Genomic DNA, 22,507 nt, shown 5'->3' with positions numbered 1-22,507 from the left:
AAGTGTTACAGCTGTATTGGGTTATATTGTATTCTATCAGGTATGTGGGAAGTGTTATATTCTATCAGGTATGTGGGAAGTGTTACAGCTGTATTGGGTTATATTGTGTTCTATCAGGTATGTGGGAAGTGTTACAGCTGTATTGGGTTATATTGTGTTCTATCAGGTATGTGGGAAGTGTTACAGCTGTGTTTGGTGTTATATTGTGTTCTATCAGGTATGTGGGAAGTGTTACAGCTGTATTGGGTTATATTGTATTCTATCAGGTATGTGGGAAGTGTTACAGCTGTATTGGGTTATATTGTGTTCTATCAGGTATGTGGGAAGTGTTACAGCTGTGTTGGGTTATATTGTGTTCTATCAGGTATGTGGGAAGTGTTACAGCTGTATTGGGTTATATTGTGTTCTATCCGGTATGTGGGAAGTGTTACAGCTGTATTGGGTTATATTGTATTCTATCAGGTATGTGGGAAGTGTTACAGCTGTATTGGGTTATATTGTATTCTATCAGGTATGTGGGAAGTGTTACAGCTGTATTGGGTTATATTGTATTCTATCAGGTATGTGGGAAGTGTTACAGCTGTATTGGGTTATATTGTATTCTATCAGGTATGTGGGAAGTGTTACAGCTGTATTGGGTTATATTGTATTCTATCAGGTATGTGGGAAGTGTTACAGCTGTATTGGGTTATATTGTATTCTATCAGGTATGTGGGAAGTGTTACAGCTGTGTTGGGTTATATTGTGTTCTATCCGGTATGTGGGAAGTGTTACAGCTGTATTGGGTTATATTGTATTCTATCAGGTATGTGGGAAGTGTTACAGCTGTATTGGGTTATATTGTATTCTATCAGGTATGTGGGAAGTGTTACAGCTGTATTGGGTTATATTGTATTCTATCAGGTATGTGGGAAGTGTTACAGCTGTATTGGGTTATATTGTATTCTATCAGGTATGTGGGAAGTGTTACAGCTGTATTGGGTTATATTGTATTCTATCAGGTATGTGGGAAGTGTTACAGCTGTGTTGGGTTATATTGTATTCTATCAGGTATGTGGGAAGTGTTACAGCTGTGTTGGGTTATATTGTATTCTATCAGGTATGTGGGAAGTGTTACAGCTGTGTTTGTTATATTCTATCAGGTATGTGGGAAGTGTTACAGCTGTGTTGGGTTATATTGTATTCTATCAGGTATGTGGGAAGTGTTACAGCTGTATTGGGTTATATTGTGTTCTATCAGGTATGTGGGAAGTGTTACAGCTGTATTGGGTTATATTGTGTTCTATCAGGTATGTGGGAAGTGTTACAGCTGTGTTTGGTGTTATATTGTGTTCTATCAGGTATGTGGGAAGTGTTACAGCTGTATTGGGTTATATTGTATTCTATCAGGTATGTGGGAAGTGTTACAGCTGTATTGGGTTATATTGTGTTCTATCAGGTATGTGGGAAGTGTTACAGCTGTGTTGGGTTATATTGTGTTCTATCAGGTATGTGGGAAGTGTTACAGCTGTATTGGGTTATATTGTGTTCTATCCGGTATGTGGGAAGTGTTACAGCTGTATTGGGTTATATTGTATTCTATCAGGTATGTGGGAAGTGTTACAGCTGTATTGGGTTATATTGTATTCTATCAGGTATGTGGGAAGTGTTACAGCTGTATTGGGTTATATTGTATTCTATCAGGTATGTGGGAAGTGTTACAGCTGTATTGGGTTATATTGTATTCTATCAGGTATGTGGGAAGTGTTACAGCTGTATTGGGTTATATTGTATTCTATCAGGTATGTGGGAAGTGTTACAGCTGTATTGGGTTATATTGTATTCTATCAGGTATGTGGGAAGTGTTACAGCTGTATTGGGTTATATTGTATTCTATCAGGTATGTGGGAAGTGTTACAGCTGTGTTGGGTTATATTGTATTCTATCAGGTATGTGGGAAGTGTTACAGCTGTGTTGGGTTATATTGTATTCTATCAGGTATGTGGGAAGTGTTACAGCTGTGTTTGTTATATTCTATCAGGTATGTGGGAAGTGTTACAGCTGTGTTGGGTTATATTGTATTCTATCAGGTATGTGGGAAGTGTTACAGCTGTATTGGGTTATATTGTGTTCTATCAGGTATGTGGGAAGTGTTACAGCTGTATTGGGTTATATTGTGTTCTATCAGGTATGTGGGAAGTGTTACAGCTGTGTTTGGTGTTATATTGTGTTCTATCAGGTATGTGGGAAGTGTTACAGCTGTATTGGGTTATATTGTATTCTATCAGGTATGTGGGAAGTGTTACAGCTGTATTGGGTTATATTGTGTTCTATCAGGTATGTGGGAAGTGTTACAGCTGTGTTGGGTTATATTGTGTTCTATCAGGTATGTGGGAAGTGTTACAGCTGTATTGGGTTATATTGTGTTCTATCCGGTATGTGGGAAGTGTTACAGCTGTATTGGGTTATATTGTATTCTATCAGGTATGTGGGAAGTGTTACAGCTGTATTGGGTTATATTGTATTCTATCAGGTATGTGGGAAGTGTTACAGCTGTATTGGGTTATATTGTATTCTATCAGGTATGTGGGAAGTGTTACAGCTGTATTGGGTTATATTGTATTCTATCAGGTATGTGGGAAGTGTTACAGCTGTATTGGGTTATATTGTATTCTATCAGGTATGTGGGAAGTGTTACAGCTGTATTGGGTTATATTGTATTCTATCAGGTATGTGGGAAGTGTTACAGCTGTATTGGGTTATATTGTATTCTATCAGGTATGTGGGAAGTGTTACAGCTGTGTTGGGTTATATTGTATTCTATCAGGTATGTGGGAAGTGTTACAGCTGTGTTGGGTTATATTGTATTCTATCAGGTATGTGGGAAGTGTTACAGCTGTGTTTGTTATATTCTATCAGGTATGTGGGAAGTGTTACAGCTGTGTTGGGTTATATTGTATTCTATCAGGTATGTGGGAAGTGTTACAGCTGTATTGGGTTATATTGTGTTCTATCAGGTATGTGGGAAGTGTTACAGCTGTATTGGGTTATATTGTGTTCTATCAGGTATGTGGGAAGTGTTACAGCTGTGTTTGGTGTTATATTGTGTTCTATCAGGTATGTGGGAAGTGTTACAGCTGTATTGGGTTATATTGTATTCTATCAGGTATGTGGGAAGTGTTACAGCTGTATTGGGTTATATTGTGTTCTATCAGGTATGTGGGAAGTGTTACAGCTGTGTTGGGTTATATTGTGTTCTATCAGGTATGTGGGAAGTGTTACAGCTGTATTGGGTTATATTGTGTTCTATCCGGTATGTGGGAAGTGTTACAGCTGTATTGGGTTATATTGTATTCTATCAGGTATGTGGGAAGTGTTACAGCTGTATTGGGTTATATTGTATTCTATCAGGTATGTGGGAAGTGTTACAGCTGTATTGGGTTATATTGTATTCTATCAGGTATGTGGGAAGTGTTACAGCTGTATTGGGTTATATTGTATTCTATCAGGTATGTGGGAAGTGTTACAGCTGTATTGGGTTATATTGTATTCTATCAGGTATGTGGGAAGTGTTACAGCTGTATTGGGTTATATTGTATTCTATCAGGTATGTGGGAAGTGTTACAGCTGTATTGGGTTATATTGTATTCTATCAGGTATGTGGGAAGTGTTACAGCTGTGTTGGGTTATATTGTATTCTATCAGGTATGTGGGAAGTGTTACAGCTGTGTTTGTTATATTCTATCAGGTATGTGGGAAGTGTTACAGCTGTATTGTGTTTGGTGTTATATTCTATCAGGTATGTGGGAAGTGTTACAGCTGTGTTTGTTATATTCTATCAGGTCTGTGGGAAGTGTTACAGCTGTATTGGATTATTGTATTCTATCAGGTATGTGGGAAGTGTTACAGCTGGAAGAAGGACTGGTATTCCCATGTGAAGTCCCACAGTGTGGCAGAGCCTTACAAGTAAGTCACCACCATAGAAATCTAATTCTATTCATCACATCGTCACATTGGTAAACAACCGGTGTGGTTTAACAGTGAAATACTTACTTACAGGCTCTTCCCAACAATGCAGAGAGAAATAAATAAATAATAGAAAAGTAAAACACGTAATAATAAATACACAGTAAGTAACGATATACAAGCGGTACCAAGTCGATCTGCCAGGGTACGAGCTAATTGAGGTAGGTACGCACATATAACTAGGACTGAAGTGACAGGTGGTGAACTATAACATGGTAAACGATAGTAAGTTAAAAGGGTCGATGCAGATAGTCCAGGTAGCTATTTGGTTAACTATTTAACTAGCTATTTAGCAGTCTTATGGCTTGGGGGTAGAAGCTGTTCAGGATCCTGTTGGTTCCAGACATCGTTACCGTTTGCTGTGCGATAGCAGAGAGAACAGTCTATGACGTGGGGCCTTCCTCTGACACCGGTTGGTATAGAGTTCCTGGATGGCAGGGCGCTCGATGATGTACTGGGCTGTACGCACTACCCTCTGAAGCGCCTTGCAGTCACCATACCGAGCGGTGATGCAACCAGTCAGGATGCTCTCGATGCTGCAGCTGTAGAACATTTTGAGGATCTGAGGACCCATGCCAAATCTTTTCAGCCTCCTGAGGGGGAGAGGCATTGTCGTGCCTTCTTCACGACTGTCTTGGTGTGTTTTGGACCATGACAACAATAGATCCCCTCACCACCTGGGGGTGTCCCGTCAGGAAGGCCAGGATCCAGTTGCAGAGGGAGGTGTCCCAGGGTCCTTAGCTTAGTGATGACCTTGTAGGGCACTAGGGTGGTGAATGCTGAGGTGTAGTCAATGAACAGCATTGTCACGTCGGTGATCCTTTTGTCCAATTGGGAAAGAACAGTGTGGAGTGCAATAGATATTGTGTCATCTGTGGCTCTGTTGGGGCGGTATGTGAATTGGTGTGGGTTCAGGCTGTCTGGGATAATGGTGTTTGAGCCATGACCTGCCTTTTCAAAGCATTTCATGGCTACAGATGTGAATGCTACGGGGCGATAGTCATTTAGACAGGTTACCTTGGCGTTCTTGGGCATAGGGACTATGGTGGTCTGCCTGAAACATGTTGGTATTACAGACTCGGACAGGGAGAGGTTGAAAATGTCAGTGAAGACACTTTCCAGCTGGTCAGCACATGCTCTGAGTACGCGTCCTGGTAATTGGTTTGTGAATGTTAACCTGTTTTTAAAGGTCTTACTCACATCTGCTATGGAGAGCGTGATCACAGTCGTCCGGAACAGCTGGTGCTCTCTCGCATGGTTCAGTGTTGCTTGCCTCGAAGCGAGCATAGAAGGCATTTAGCTTAACTGGTAAGCTTGCGTCACTGGGAAGCTCGCAGCAGTGATAGTTTGCAAGCCCTGCCACATCCGACGAGGGTCAGAGTTGGTGTAATAGGATTTGAGCTTAGTATTTGTATTGACGCTTTGAATGTTTGATGGGTAGTTGGACGGCGTGGAGGACTCAACTTGGATATAACCTGTTTTGGCAGCGACTGCCCCTAAAAAGCAACTTCTCGTTTTGAGAAATTGACTACAGTGTAAATAGGGTAATTTTGGTCAAAAGAGATTTGTGAGATGATAGGGAAAAAAATTGTCACAGAATGAAGGGTACCGTCACAGAATGAAGGGAACCGTCACAGAATGAAGGGAACCGTCACAGAATGAAGGGAACCGTCACAGAATGAAGGGTACCGTCACAGAATGAAGGGAACCGTCACAGAATGAAGGGAACCGTCACAGAATGAAGGGAACCGTCACAGAATGAAGGGTACCGTCACAGAATGAAGGGAACCGTCACAGAATGAAGGGAACCGTCACAGAATGAAGGGAACCGTCACAGAATGAAGGGTACCGTCACAGAATGAAGGGTACCGTCACAGAATGAAGGGAACCGTCACAGAATGAAGGGAACCGTCACAGAATGAAGGGTACCGTCACAGAATGAAGGGAACCGTCACAGAATGAAGGGAACCGTCACAGAATGAAGGGAACCGTCACAGAATGAAGGGAACCGTCACAGAATGAAGGGAACCGTCACAGAATGAAGGGTACCGTCACAGAATGAAGGGTACCGTCACAGAATGAAGGGAACCGTCACAGAATGAAGGGTACCGTCACAGAATGAAGGGTACCGTCACAGAATGAAGGGAACCGTCACAGAATGAAGGGAACCGTCACAGAATGAAGGGAACCGTCACAGTTTGCCTCGAACCTGCCCACAGCTGGCAGCATGCAAGTAATCGTCAATTTGGAGCGCAGCTGCAAGGGAACCTGACTGTAATGCCCTGATGGTCAATTTGGTTTGACATTGGATATCCCTATGGGGCTAGTTAGGAACCATCAGTAAATTACACAATGTACATGGGACAATATTTTTATATATTTAAAAACGTCAAACCAATTAGAAATTGTAGAAATTCATATACAAATATTGAACGCATTTTAATGAGACAACTAAAAGATTTATAGGCGGTCCCTATCTAGCCCCAGAGATGGGCTATCCAAGTCAAACCAACTTTGCCGCGGTCGCACACCAGCCGGGTGAAAGAAGTTGACTAGCGCTAGCCTAGGCGACTTCAAGACACAAGAATTGGTTAGGCTGTTTTCATGTTATATAGAAGGAGAGTGACTGTGTACTATTTTGGCAGAGTCAATACAAGAAACACCTACATTAACCGTTACCAAGGCGACACTCCATCTTAACTCCTCCTCCATATTTACTGGATTGGTTGAACAGTGCAGAAGAGAACCTCCCCCTCTCTTTTCTTTCTTTCTCGTCAGGACCAGAATATACGGGGCATCTTGCTCAGGCGTTTCTTTTAGCCTGCTACGTTAGGATACCACTAATACGTTCACAGCCTTGACAACAGGGTTTTCAAAAGCTGACACATTTAGTTTACGTTCAAACAGGAAACGGCATACATTCATACACAAACATCTTCATACTAATTAGTTTTCAGATATGTTCTTTATTTTGTCTCTTTCTAATGAGGGAGGGATGGAGGGATGATTAAACGATGGAGGGATGATTAAACGATGGAGGGATGATTAAACGATGGAGGGATGATTAAACGAGGGAGGGTTGATTAAACGAGGGAGGGAGGATTAAACGAGGGAGGGAGGATTAAACGAGGGAGGGAGGGATGATTAAACGAGGGAGGGATGATTAAAGCACTTTGTGACAATTGTTGATGTAAAAAGTATTTCCTAGATGATATGTGATTGTTAATCCTTTGTCCTGTAGGTGTAATGTCTGTGGTAAGGAGTTCTTTGAGAAGGCTCTGTTCAGGAGACACGTGAAGAAGGCCACGCACGGCAAGAAGGGCAGAGTAAAGCAGAACCTAGAGAGAGAGTGTGAACACTGTGGCAGGAAGTTCACCCAGCTCAGAGAGTACAGACGACACATGAACAACCACCAGGGTGAGACACACACACACACTTAAAGCCACAATATGTCTTCGGCCTAATGTCACTTGGTTTACTATAAACCTGGGGGATGGGGCTGGAGAAATGTAAGCTCTCTCAAGTTCGTAGCTGGAGGAGCTATACATGGAATTACTATGCGGGCAACATCTAACACGTGAACCGCACTGTTTAACTTGCTCTAAATGGACTCGAACAGTAAAACGGACTACTCCTTGATGATATAGGGTAAAGTGTACTCTAAATGGTCTCTCTCGAACAGTAAAACGGACTACTCCTCGATGATATAGGGTAAAGTGTACTCTAAATGGTCTCTCTCGAACAGTAAAACGGACTACTCCTCGATGATATAGGGTAAAGTGTACTCTAAATGGTCTCTCTCGAACAGTAAAACGGACTACTCCTCGATGATATAGGGTAAAGTGTACTCTAAATGGACTCGAACAGTAAAACGGACTACTCCTTGATGATATAGGGTAAAGTGTACTCTAAATGGTCTCTCTCGAACAGTAAAACGGACTACTCCTCGATGATATAGGGTAAAGTGTACTCTAAATGGTCTCTCTCGAACAGTAAAACGGACTACTCATCGATGATATAGGGTAAAGTGTACTCTAAATGGTCTCTCTCGAACAGTAAAACGGACTACTCCTTGATGATATAGGGTAAAGTGTACTCTAAATGGTCTCTCTCGAACAGTAAAACGGACTACTCCTCGATGATATAGGGTAAAGTGTACTCTAAATGGTCTCTCTCGAACAGTAAAACGGACTACTCCTCGATGATATAGGGTAAAGTGTACTCTAAATGGACTCGAACAGTAAAACGGACTACTCCTTGATGATATAGGGTAAAGTGTACTCTAAATGGTCTCTCTCGAACAGTAAAACGGACTACTCCTCGATGATATAGGGTAAAGTGTACTCTAAATGGTCTCTCTCGAACAGTAAAACGGACTACTCCTCGATGATATAGGGTAAAGTGTACTCTAAATGGTCTCTCTCGAACAGTAAAACGGACTACTCCTTGATGATATAGGGTAAAGTGTACTCTAAATGGTCTCTCTCGAACAGTAAAACGGACTACTCCTTGATGATATAGGGTAAAGTGTACTCTAAATGGTCTCTCTCGAACAGTAAAACGGACTACTCCTCGATGATATAGGGTAAAGTGTACTCTAAAAGTAAAACGGACTACTCCTTGATGATATAGGGTAAAGTGTACTTAAGCCCACAAATCTAAGTTTAGACATTTCTAACATATACTTGCCTAATTTTTGTCAAAAGTGTCGATAAAATGAAAGATTAATTTCAAAGTTTTATGACTTTGTTATTTATTTTTTTATAAGACATACAAATATTTGATCAAATATGTGAAAAGTCCAGACTGGGCTTAATGGATACCTGATGTACTGTTAAAAGCCCATGGGTGTTCCATATAATCCCAGTTCTTAAATATTCAATTTTTAATTTAATTTCCAAATATTAAACATACAAACTGACATTTCCTATGTATAATTAGATTCTATTAATCTCCCCTAAAGTTATTAAAATAAACTGATCATTACTATTTATCATTAAAGTAGCTCTCATAACGAGGGGATGTCCAATCATATCCACAGAGATCAATGTGGTCATAAGTTGTTAGCATGCTAACGCTGGTGCCGAACCAAACTAATGTGGTCATAAGGTGTTAGCATGCTAACGCTGGTGCCGAACCAAACTAATGTGGTCATAAGGTGTTAGCATGCTAACGCTGGTGCCGAACCAAACTAATGTGGTCATAAGGTGTTAGCATGCTAACGCTGGTGCCGAACCAAACTAATGTGGTCATAAGGTGTTAGCATGCTAACGCTGGTGCCGAACCAAACTAATGTGGTCATAAGGTGTTAGCATGCTAACGCTGGTGCCGAACCGAACTCATGTGGTCATAAGGTGTTAGCATGCTAACGCTGGTGCCGAACCGAACTAATGTGGTCATAAGGTGTTAGCATGCTAACGCTGGTGCCGAACCAAACTAATGTGGTCATAAGGTGTTAGCATGCTAACGCTGGTGCCGAACCGAACTAATGTGGTCATAAGGTGTTAGCATGCTAACGCTGGTGCCGAACCGAACTCATGTGGTCATAAGGTGTTAGCATGCTAACGCTGGTGCCGAACCAAACTGGTCATAAGGTGTTAGCATGCTAACGCTGGTGCCGAACCAAACTAATGTGGTCATAAGGTGTTAGCATGCTAACGCTGGTGCCGAACCAAACTAATGTGGTCATAAGGTGTTAGCATGCTAACGCTGGTGCCGAACCGAACTCATGTGGTCATAAGGTGTTAGCATGCTAACGCTGGTGCCGAACCAAACTAATGTGGTCATAAGGTGTTAGCATGCTAACGCTGGTGCCGAACCAAACTAATGTGGTCATAAGGTGTTAGCATGCTAACGCTGGTGCCGAACCGAACTCATGTGGTCATAAGGTGTTAGCATGCTAACGCTGGTGCCGAACCAAACTAATGTGGTCATAAGGTGTTAGCATGCTAACGCTGGTGCCGAACCGAACTCATGTGGTCATAAGGTGTTAGCATGCTAACGCTGGTGCCGAACCAAACTAATGTGGTCATAAGGTGTTAGCATGCTAACGCTGGTGCCGAACCGAACTCATGTGGTCATAAGGTGTTAGCATGCTAACGCTGGTGCCGAACCGAACTCATGTGGTCATAAGGTGTTAGCATGCTAACGCTGGTGCCGAACCGAACTCATGTGGTCATAAGGTGTTAGCATGCTAACGCTGGTGCCGAACCGAACTCATGTGGTCATAAGGTGTTAGCATGCTAACGCTGGTGCCGAACCGAACTCATGTGGTCATAAGGTGTTAGCATGCTAACGCTGGTGCCGAACCGAACTAATGTGGTCATAAGGTGTTAGCATGCTAACGCTGGTGCCGAACCGAACTCATGTGGTCATAAGGTGTTAGCATGCTAACGCTGGTGCCGAACCGAACTCATGTGGTCATAAGGTGTTAGCATGCTAACGCTGGTGCCGAACCGAACTAATGTGGTCATAAGGTGTTAGCATGCTAACGCTGGTGCCGAACCGAACTAATGTGGTCATAAGGTGTTAGCATGCTAACGCTGGTGCCGAACCAAACTAATGTGGTCATAAGGTGTTAGCATGCTAACGCTGGTGCCGAACCGAACTAATGTGGTCATAAGGTGTTAGCATGCTAACGCTGGTGCCGAACCGAACTAATGTGGTCATAAGGTGTTAGCATGCTAACGCTGGTGCCGAACCGAACTAATGTGGTCATAAGGTGTTAGCATGCTAACGCTGGTGCCGAACCGAACTAATGTGGTCATAAGGTGTTAGCATGCTAACGCTGGTGCCGAACCGAACTAATGTGGTCATAAGGTGTTAGCATGCTAACGCTGGTGCCGAACCAAACTAATGTGGTCATAAGGTGTTAGCATGCTAACGCTGGTGCCGAACCAAACTAATGTGGTCATAAGGTGTTAGCATGCTAACGCTGGTGCCGAACCAAACTCGTGGTCATAAGGTGTTAGCATGCTAACGCTGGTGCCGAACCGAACTCATGTGGTCATAAGGTGTTAGCATGCTAACGCTGGTGCCGAACCAAACTCATGTGGTCATAAGGTGTTAGCATGCTAACACTGGTGCCGAACCAAACTCATGTGCTCGCATACTTCCTCTAAAAGACCTTCACTTGAAAAACATGAAAAAAGCGGCAATAGTACTGTTTGTACATTTTGAGACTCCGTAGCCAGTATACACCTCCTCAAAATAGTCAGAATGAATCTAAGATCGCTCAAGAAATCTGTCATTGATTTTGACGTTTTTGCCGACGAGATCTTAGTCGCGCAATTTTACATTAACTATGATGTTTGGTGCAGAATTTTTCAAATATATATATTTTTTGCATGACAAAACAGACTGTATTGAAAAATCCTTACTGTTGACCAATCACTGACGAAGCGGCGTAGACTGCCTCCAGAAAAAATGTGTGCCTGAACATCCGAACAACATGTTGCTACCATGTTGTTGTCATGTTGTGCTGCTACCATGTTGTTGTCATGTTGTGATGCTACCATGTTGTTGTCATGTTGCTACCATGTTGTTGTCATGTTGTGCTGCTACCATGTTGTTGTCATGTTGTGTTGCTACCATGTTGTTGTCATGTTGTGTTGCTACCATGTTGTTGTCATGTTGTGTTGCTACCATGTTGTTGTCATGTTGTGTTGCTACCATGTTGTTGTTGTGTTGCTACCATGTTGTTGTGTTGCTACCATGTTGTTGTCATGTTGTGTTGCTACCATGTTGTTGTCATGTTGTGTTGCGACCATGTTGTTGTCATGTTGTGTTGCTACCATGTTGTTGTCATGTTGTGTTGCTACCATGTTGTTGTCATGTGTTGCTACCATGTTGTTGTCATGTTGTGTTGCTACCATGTTGTTGTCATGTTGTGATGCTACCATGTTGTTGTCATGTTGTGTTGCTACCATGTGGTTGTCATGTGTTGTTACCATGTTGTTGTCATGTGTTGCTACCATGTGGTTGTCATGTGGTGTTACCATGTTGTTGTCATGTGTTGTTACCATGTTGTTGTCATGTTGTGTTGCTACCATGTTGTTGTCATGTTGTGATGCTACCATGTTGTTGTCATGTTGTGTTGCTACCATGTTGTTGTCATGTTGTGTTGCTACCATGTGGTTGTCATGTGTTGTTACCATGTTGTTGTCATGTGTTGCTACCATGTGGTTGTCATGTGTTGTTACCATGTTGTTGTCATGTTGCTACCATGTTGTTGTCATGTTGTGTTGCTACCATGTTGTGCTGCAGCCATGTTGTGCTGCTACCATGTTGTTGTCATGTTGTGCTGCTACCATGTTGTTGTCATGTTGTGCTGCGACCATGTTGTTGTCATGTTGTGCTGCTACCATGTTGTTGTCATGTTGTGTTGCTACCATGTTGTTGTCATGTTGTGTTGCTACCATGTTGTTGTCATGTTGTGTTGCTACCATGTTGTTGTCATGTTGTGTTGCTACCATGTTGTTGTCATGTTGTGTTGCTACCATGTTGTTGTCATGTTGTGTTGCTACCATGTTGTTGTCATGTTGTGTTGCTACCATGTTGTTGTCATGTTGTGTTGCTACCATGTTGTTGTTGTGTTGCTACCATGTTGTTGTTATGTTGTGTTGCTACCATGTTGTTGTTATGTTGTGTTGCGACCATGTTGTTGTCATGTTGTGTTGCTACCATGTTGTTGTTATGTTGTGTTGCTACCATGTTGTCATGTTGTGTTGCGACCATGTTGTCATGTTGTGTTGCGACCATGTTGTCATGTTGTGTTGCTACCATGTTGTGCTGCAGCCATGTTGTGCTGCTACCATGTTGTTGTCATGTTGCTACCATGTTGTTGTCATGTTGTGCTGCTACCATGTTGTTGTCATGTTGTGCTGCTACCATGTTGTTGTCATGTTGTGTTGCTACCATGTTGTTGTCATGTTGTGCTGCTACCATGTTGTTGTCATGTTGTGTTGCTACCATGTTGTTGTCATGTTGTGTTGCTACCATGTTGTTGTCATGTTGTGCTGCTACCATGTTGTTGTCATGTTGTGTTGCTACCATGTTGTTGTCATGTTGTGTTGCTGCCATGTTGTTGTCATGTTGTGTTACTACCATGTTGTTGTCATGTTGTGCTGCTACCATGTTGTTGTCATGTTGTGTTGCTACCATGTTGTTGTCATGTTGTGTTGCTGCCATGTTGTTGTCATGTTGTGTTACTACCATGTTGTTGTCATGTTGTGCTGCTACCATGTTGTTGTCATGTTGTGCTGCTACCATGTTGTTGTCATGTTGTGCTGCTACCATGTTGTTGTCATGTTGTGCTGCTACCATGTTGTTGTCATGTGTTGTTACCATGTTGTTGTCTTAGGTCTCTCTTTATGTAGTCTTGTCATGATGCGTGTTTTGTCCTATATTTTTATTTAATTTGTTTTTATTTTTAATCCGAGCCCCCGTCCCTGCAGGAGGCCTTTTTGCCTTTTGGTAGGCCGTCATTGTAAATAAGAATTTGTTCTTAACTGACTTGCCTCGTTAAACAAAGGAAAACAAACTCACTAAACAAACAGAAACGTCACAATGTCGTCATAGTATACAGTGTGCACGAACTCTACCCAACTGTTTCGGCTGGGAAGCATGCGGACACCTTTAGACTTTTTGTTCTTGCCAATCGGTACACATCTGATTCAACTAATCAGTCTTCAATCAAGACATGATTTAGTTGAATCAGGTGTCTTATTGATGGTTAGAACCTGCAGCACATTGGCCCTCTGTGCATACACACCATAACACACAACTTGCCATTAGCCATCTGAAAGCTCTGTCACATTTGCTTTACTTCAGTTGTTCACCTTGTCTTCCTAAAGCCGTCTGAAGACCGTTTCAAATCTCCCTTTACACATGGATGAATGAAGGACAACAATATGAAGACAGACCGTTTTAAATCTCCCTTTACACATGGATGAATGAAGGACAACAATATGAAGACAGACAGTTTTAAATCTCCCTTTACACATGGATGAATGAAGGACAACAATATGAAGACAGACAGTTTTAAATCTCCCTTTACACATGGATGAATGAAGGACAACAATATGACAATGCCCCTAACCCGGAAGTAGTCATCTAATAGTCTTCTTCTCCCTCATTTGTCTGTGTTTTTGTCCACCACTTCTCTCTCTGCATCAACCGCTACCCGTCGCTCTCTCTCTGCGTCAACCGCTACCCGTCGCTCTCTCTCTGCGTCAACCGCTACCCGTCGCTCTCTCTCTGCGTCAACCGCTACCCGTCGCTCTCTCTCTGCGTCAACCGCTACCTGTCGCTCTCTCTGCGTCAACCGCTACCCGTCGCTCTCTCTCTGCGTCAACCGCTACCCGTCGCTCTCTCTCTGCGTCAACCGCTACCTGTCGCTCTCTCTCTGCGTCAACCGCTACCCGTCGCTCTCTCTCTGCGTCAACCGCTACCCGTCGCTCTCTCTCTGCGTCAACCGCTACCCGTCGCTCTCTCTCTGCGTCAACCGCTACCCGTCGCTCTCTCTCTGCGTCAACCGCTACCCGTCGCTCTCTCTCTGCGTCAACCGCTACCCGTCGCTCTCTCTCTGCGTCAACCGCTACCCGTCGCTCTCTCTCTGCGTCAACCGCTACCCGTCGCTCTCTCTCTGCGTCAACCGCTACCCGTCGCTCTCTCTGCGTCAACCGCTACCCGTCGCTCTCTCTGCGTCAACCGCTACCCGTCGCTCTCTCTGCGTCAACCGCTACCCGTCGCTCTCTCTCTGCGTCAACCGCTACCCGTCGCGCTCTCTCTGCGTCAACCGCTACCCGTCGCTCTCTCTCTGCGTCAACCGCTACCCGTCGCTCTCTCTCTGCGTCAACCGCTACTCGTCGCTCTCTCTCTGCATCAACCGCTACCCGTCGCTCTCTCTCTGCGTCAACCGCTACTCGTCGCTCTCTCTCTGCGTCAACCGCTACCCGTCGCTCTCTCTCTGCGTCAACCGCTACCCGTCGCTCTCTCTCTGCGTCAACCGCTACCCGTCGCTCTCTCTCTGCGTCAACCGCTACCCGTCGCTCTCTCTCTGCGTCAACCGCTACCCGTCGCTCTCTCTCTGCGTCAACCGCTACTCGTCGCTCTCTCTCTGCGTCAACCGCTACCCGTCGCTCTCTCTCTGCGTCAACCGCTACCCGTCGCTCTCTCTGCGTCAACCGCTACCCGTCGCTCTCTCTGCGTCAACCGCTACCCGTCGCTCTCTCTCTGCGTCAACCGCTACCCGTCGCTCTCTCTCTGCGTCAACCGCTACCCGTCGCTCTCTCTCTGCGTCAACCGCTACCCGTCGCTCTCTCTCTGCGTCAACCGCTACTCGTCGCTCTCTCTCTGCGTCAACCGCTACCCGTCGCTCTCTCTCTGCGTCAACCGCTACCCGTCGCTCTCTCTCTGCGTCAACCGCTACCCGTCGCTCTCTCTCTGCATCAACCGCTACCCGTCGCTCTCTCTCTGCATCAACCGCTACCCGTCGCTCTCTCTCTGCGTCAACCGCTACTCGTCGCTCTCTCTCTGCGTCAACCGCTACTCGTCGCTCTCTCTCTGCGTCAACCGCTACCCGTCGCTCTCTCTCTGCGTCAACCGCTACTCGTCGCTCTCTCTCTGCGTCAACCGCTACCCGTCGCTCTCTCTCTGCATCAACCGCTACTCGTCGCTCTCTCTCTGCGTCAACCGCTACCCGTCGCTCTCTCTCTGCGTCAACCGCTACTCGTCGCTCTCTCTCTGCGTCAACCGCTACCCGTCGCTCTCTCTCTGCATCAACCGCTACCCGTCGCTCTCTCTCTGCGTCAACCGCTACCCGTCGCTCTCTCTGCATCAACCGCTACCCGTCGCTCTCTCTCTGCGTCAACCGCTACCCGTCGCTCTCTCTGCGTCAACCGCTACCCGTCGCTCTCTCTCTGCGTCAACCGCTACCCGTCGCTCTCTCTCTGCGTCAACCGCTACCCGTCGCTCTCTCTCTGCGTCAACCGCTACCCGTCGCTCTCTCTCTGCGTCAACCGCTACCCGTCGCTCTCTCTCTGCGTCAACCGCTACTCGTCGCTCTCTCTCTGCGTCAACCGCTACCCGTCGCTCTCTCTCTGCGTCAACCACTATCTGTCGCTCTCTCTCTGCGTCAACCGCTACCTGTCGCTCTCTCTCTGCGTCAACCGCTACCCGTCGCTCTCTCTCTGCGTCAACCGCTACCCGTCGCTCTCTCTCTGCGTCAACCGCTACCCGTCGCTCTCTCTCTGCGTCAACCGCTACTCGTCGCTCTCTCTCTGCGTCAACCGCTACTCGTCGCTCTCTCTCTGCGTCAACCGCTATCCGTCCACTCTAAACGTGTTGACGACAGTACAGAGGTTTCTCATCTTGGTAAAGGCACCGTGGCTAGATGCATCACTGTAGTTTGTGTGTTTTAATCAACTTAAATCTGAACAGAACATTTATGCCCGTGTTTATTTAATATTATGCATATCAACACACTATCCCCATGTGGTTCAATGTAAACCGACCTTAATTTGAACGGTGATAAAAAGGGAATAGCAAAGTCTAAGCCCACCTGAAATAGATGTGATTTAGTCCTATTGAGTATAACAATAAAATGTTCCTTTTTACACTAATAAGACAAAATGCAAGCTGTGAAACTTGTTTTAAGTGATGTTGCTACTGTGTGACTGACAAGCAGGCACGACCACTAGCATAAAAAAAACAAAAACATTTTCAATCGGCAAGAAATGGTAATTAATGCCCATGAGCATATATCTCTTTGTTTTACATAAAGTATGATCACTCACCTGAGAAGGTACTAAACAAGTATGTATCTGAGGGTCGCCTCAACACTGTTTCTTTGCAGCTTTGAAATTGGCCACTAGTGGGAACTTATACAACTTAATAATACAACATCTGATTGGCTTAGAATAACCACTGTTATGGATACATCATCTGATTGGCTTAGAATAACAACTGTTATGGATACATCATCTGATTGGCTTAGAATAACAACTGTTATGGATACATCATCTGATTGGCTTAGAATAACCACTGTTATGGATACATCATCTGATTGGCTTAGAATAACCACTGTTATGGAGACATCATCTGATTGGCTTAGAATAACCACTGTTATGGATACATCATCTGATTGGCTTAGAATAACCACTGTTATGGAGACATCATCTGATTGGCTTAGAATAACCAGATCAATTTTTTTAAATATTAAATAGCAGAAAATGTTTTTTTGTTTATTTTTTTAATCCAAAGATGGAAATAGGCATGTGGCCTTAACACTAGAAAGGCTGAGTTATAACCAGTTTTAGGAGGGTATGTCAGTTTGTTGTTGTAAATGACAACAGCTAAATGAGATCCAACTGATGCCGCTTCATGAAGACGAACACCATTCTGTAAGCACGCGGCCAATAACTGACAACGGACTATTTTTTGACTGCTGGTGATATCGACACTTGTATTCATTATAATGCCATTATTGCATCTGTGCTGATTTTCACTATTTGTCAAGCACGCCTGGTGCTTATCATGATGTTCAGGCTACTGATTTAGTTTTCTTCATTTGACCGGATGTCTTTGTCAGGAAGGTGGGGGGGGGGTCCAACGAGGCCTTTCTAATGTTAATAAATACACTCACCCTACAGACAGGCGTTGATTGGCTGGCTGGAGGATAAGGAGTCTGTAGGATTACTACGTAGAGCTGTGCGTTTCCCTGTCTTCTAACACACGTCCTCTTCTCTCAGGAGTCAAACCCTTCGAGTGCCTGACGTGCGGCGTAGCCTGGGCCGACGCCCGCTCTCTGAAGAGACACGTACGTACCCACACCGGCGAGCGCCCTTACGTGTGCCCCGAGTGCCAGGAGGCCCACATCGATGCCCGCTCCCTACGGAAGCACATGACCAAGTACCACGGCGACCTTCTGCCGGGGAAGATCATGCTGGAGAAAGATACTCTACAGTTTCACAACCAGGGTACTCAGGTCGAACACGCCATCTCCATCTTGGCGTCCGATCTCCCCCCCGAGCTCCGGCCCGTCCAGCCGCCGCCGGCCGAGGAGATCGAGACTGTGCTGATCACGGAGGAGACTGTGGAGGCGGTAGAAGCGGTTCAGGCCGTTCAGGGTGACGGGGTCGCGACCTTGTCGGACCAGAGCATAATGCAGGTGGTGAACTATGTGCTGTCTCAGCAGAGTGTACTGCCTGGGGGGGTGAAGATGGAGGAGCAGGAGGTTATACAGACCATGGAGGTGGTACACATGGCAGAGGTGGAGTGATGTGACAGACCAGGTGGAGTGATGTGACAGACCAGGCGGAGTGACGTGACAGACCAGGCGGAGTGACGTGACAGACCAGGCGGAGTGACGTGACAGACCAGGCGGAGTGACGTGACAGACCAGGCGGAGTGACGTGACAGACCAGGCGGAGTGACGTGACAGACCAGGCGGAGTGACGTGACAGACCAGGCGGAGTGACGTGACAGACCAGGCGGAGTGACGTGACAGACCAGGCGGAGGGACGTGACAGACCAGGCGGAGGGACGTGACAGACCAGGCGGAGGGACGTGACAGACCAGGCGGAGGGACGTGACAGACCAGGCGGAGGGACGTGACAGACCAGGCGGAGGGACGTGACAGACCAGGCGGAGGGACGTGACAGACCAGGCGGAGGGACGTGACAGACCAGGCGGAGGGACGTGACAGACCAGGCGGAGGGACGTGACAGACCAGGCGGAGGGACGTGACAGACCAGGCGGAGGGACGTGACAGACCACCTAGTGGACAGGAAGAATGACTCGCATAGTCACTAGTATCCCTAACACTGAACCAGGTGGAAAGCCGAAGTGACTCTAGTATCCCTAACCTATCAGAACCCAGGTGGACAGGTTGAGTGACCGGTAGACTGAACACAGGCCTATTACACTCTGTCCTGAGGTGGAGGAACAGGGAATCTGTCAGATACCTGGGTGATGTTCAGTAGGGACACACTGTAGCAAAGCATTCTGCAATGGAAAACAATGTGTTCTTATTAGACAAATTCAGGTACTGTTCCCTTGTTTTTCCCCAATTGAACAGGCCCCTCTGTCTACAGTGGGACAGAAGGTACAACGTTGACAATTTTTTTACTGAATATATATACATTGAACGAACTGAATTGATTTAAAGCTCAATCCAATCTTGTGTGTAAATAGTGGCAGTCATTAAAAATATTCTGTATTAATCTGGATCAATTTGCTGCATTCATGAATCTCAGATGTTTTATTAAATTATAAAAGAATCCAGACTTTACTTTTCCTTCAGGACCAATTTTTATTTCCCATGTCGTACAGCTTTGTTCTAGCCTTTTTTTAACATCTGCCTGATCTGCAACACAGTCTGGTTTCACAAGGTTTCTTCCCCTCTTTTACTAGTTGAAGCTCCACTAGCACCTCCCCTGGCCACACCTCCCCTGGCCGCACCTCCCCTGGCCACTCAACTAGCACCTCCCCTGGCCACACCTCCCCTGGCCGCACCTCCCCTGGCCACTCAACTAGCACCTCCCCTGGCCACTACACTAGCACCTCCCCTGGCCACACCTCCCCTGGCCACTCCACTAGCACCTCCCCTGGCCGCACCTCCCCTGGCCACTCCACTAGCACCTCCCCTGGCCACTCAACTAGCACCTCCCCTGGCCGCACCTCCCCTGGCCACTACACTAGCACCTCCCCTGGCCACACCTCCCCTGGCCACTCCACTAGCACCTCCCCTGGCCACTCCACTAGCACCTCCCCTGGCCACTCCACTAGCACCTCCCCTGGCCACTCCACTAGCACCTCCCCTGGCCACACCTCCCCTGGCCACTCCACTAGCACCTCCCCTGGCCACTCCACTAGCACCTCCCCTGGCCACTCCACTAGCACCTCCCCTGGCCACTCCACTAGCACCTCCCCTGGCCACACCTCCCCTGGCCACTCCACTAGCACCTCCCCTGGCCACTCCACTAGCACCTCCCCTGGCCACTCCACTAGCACCTCCCCTGGCCACTCCACTAGCACCTCCCCTGGCCACTCAACTAGCACCTCCCCTGGCCACACCTCCCCTGGCCACTACACTAACACCTCCCCTGGCCGCACCTCCCCTGGCCACTCAACTAGCACCTCCCCTGGCCACTCAACTAGCACCTCCCCTGGCCACACCTCCCCTGGCCACTACACTAGCACCTCCCCTGGCCGCACCTCCCCTGGCCACTCAACTAGCACCTCCCCTGGCCACTCAACTAGCACCTCCCCTGGCCACACCTCCCCTGGCCACTACACTAGCACCTCCCCTGGCCACACCTCCCCTGGCCGCACCTCCCCTGGCCACTCAACTAGCACCTCCCCTGGCCACTCAACTAGCACCTCCCCTGGCCACACCTCCCCTGGCCACTACACTAGCACCTCCCCTGGCCACACCTCCCCTGGCCACTACACTAACACCTCCCCTGGCCACACCTCCCCTGGCCGCACCTCCCCTGGCCACTCAACTAGCACCTCCCCTGGCCACACCTCCCCTGGCCACTCAACTAGCACCTCCCCTGGCCACTCAACTAGCACCTCCCCTGGCCACTCCACTAGCACCTCCCCTGGCCACTCCACTAGCACCTCCCCTGGCCACTCCACTAGCACCTCCCCTGGCCACTCCACTAGCACCTCCCCTGGCCACTCCACTAGCACCTCCCCTGGCCACTCCACTAGCACCTCCCCTGGCCACAGGGGAAACATAATAAACCTATTGCTTATGTTAATCGTGTCTGTCTTTCTCTCAAAGACCACACACTGTACACAGGCTGACTTAGTACTGCCAAGAAATGACTATTGTGCTTAATGTAAGGCCACCTGCACTCTTTAGTGTCACTAATGGGGATGGGGGGGGACTGACCCTATGAATATGAAATATTACAAACTCCAACAGCATTTGATAACTTGGGATATTTTATTTTTTTGTTTATCAAAATAAGTACATTGCAACATATTTACAATTCATTTTACAAAAATTGTGGAACAGCAGATTACAGTACCTAGGTTCTGCTTTCAATGTACCAACAGAATGACATACTAGGGGTCATTCATAGCATGTTCATTCAGTGGTTATCACACTTTTTAATATTGAAATTATATAACTATGTTTATGGCAACACTACACAGACCACTTGTGAGACCTCGATGTATTCATTTAAATGAATACAAATAACCTAACCCCCTTTTGTACCATAATGGCTTTTAACCATGCACTATTCTAAGCCAAATCCTTTTGTTATTTTTAGTAAAAAATACATAACAGCATCTAGTTTTTAGAAAAGAACTCTATACAAATGTATATACAATGATCTCAATAGTTTGGGCCATCAAGTTAATCCGTAACAAAAAAAAAACTGTTTACAAAATGTGGTTCCAAAAATCCAACAATACAAATCTCAAGGATCGTTTTGTAATACAGAAATATAGCCCAGTAAATGTTCAACAGACCCACAAAATACAAAAGACTGTACAACGCGTTACAGACTGCAGAACAAGCAGGCAATTAATATTCGTCCCAAATGGCACCCTATACAGTGTACTACTTTCGACCGTAGGGTGCTATTTTGGACAATATCAAGATCTGTAACGTTATTGATATCACCTCAAGGGTCATGAACGTGTTGAGCTGTTAAATTCAGTTACGTAATGAGTAACGTAAATACTTCAGATAAAAGTTTGTGTGATGATGCATTCTCATGCACGTAGAAATACAGTAAGCAGTCATAAACACGATGGTTTAACCAACACTAGGGTAGCAAAATTACAGTAATTTCCCCAAGAGTTATAAACACGATTTAACTAAAATTATTCCAGTAACTTCCCCCAAGAGTTATAAACACAATGGTTTAACTAACAATAGGGTTGCAAAATCCCCAGGTTTCTGAAAATCCTGGAAGCAGAAGGGTTAACACAGGCGCACAATACAAGGCAATAACTTGTTCTGTGGTAAAAAAAATAATCAACCAATCCAACCAAACAAATTATATAATAACACTTTTCTCTGACACGAAGTAAAAAATATCTTGAAATGTATACAATCAAGACCGGCTTATGACCAGCAGGTAAAAACAGTGTCGTGGACTAAAAACAGCAGGCAATCATGACAGTCCAGTCTAGAGCAACAGATCGGGATTCAACCCAAGGCGCGGTAAAGAGCAGAGCATTATACTTTTAATGGTAATTTAGGCTTGAGCCGAACTGTAATGAGTATTCATCATTTGTTGGCCCGTGTTTAGCAGTATATGGTAAAGTACCAATATGACCACTAGAGGCCTCCACTCGCCTGTTATGTGAGGTTACTTCTTCTGGTGGGCTTTGCACTACGGCAGTTGAGAAGTTTGCCATTATCGGTCAACAGCACCGATAAATACATGTATCGGTGTATTTATCGGTGATAAATATATATATATATATCTTTATATTGAAGGTAAGCGGGTGGAAAAGCACCATATTCAATTCA

At 45.8% G+C, this 22,507-nt stretch overlaps 1 protein-coding gene across 1 annotated transcript in view; it reads left to right on the top strand.

The window, feature by feature from the left end:
- The window catches only part of LOC120053591 (zinc finger and BTB domain-containing protein 11-like), a gene marked incomplete at its 5' end in the record, with an annotated part of 38,000 nt that extends 18,765 nt beyond the window's left edge, over positions 1-19,235 (top strand). Inside the window, 3 exons of the mRNA XM_039000726.1 lie at positions 3,869-3,945; positions 7,247-7,422; positions 17,757-19,235. Of these exons, the coding sequence (XP_038856654.1) occupies positions 3,869-3,945; positions 7,247-7,422; positions 17,757-18,286 (783 nt within the window). The remainder of the gene's footprint in view (positions 1-3,868; positions 3,946-7,246; positions 7,423-17,756) is intronic.
- Positions 19,236-22,507: the final 3,272 nt, after the last annotated feature.

The sequence above is a fragment of the Salvelinus namaycush genome, chromosome 9, assembly GCF_016432855.1.
Source record: "Salvelinus namaycush isolate Seneca chromosome 9, SaNama_1.0, whole genome shotgun sequence".
NCBI lineage: Eukaryota > Metazoa > Chordata > Actinopteri > Salmoniformes > Salmonidae > Salvelinus > Salvelinus namaycush.
Note: the sequence above shows the minus strand (reverse complement) of the source record. Positions and strands in the feature narration are given on the sequence as shown.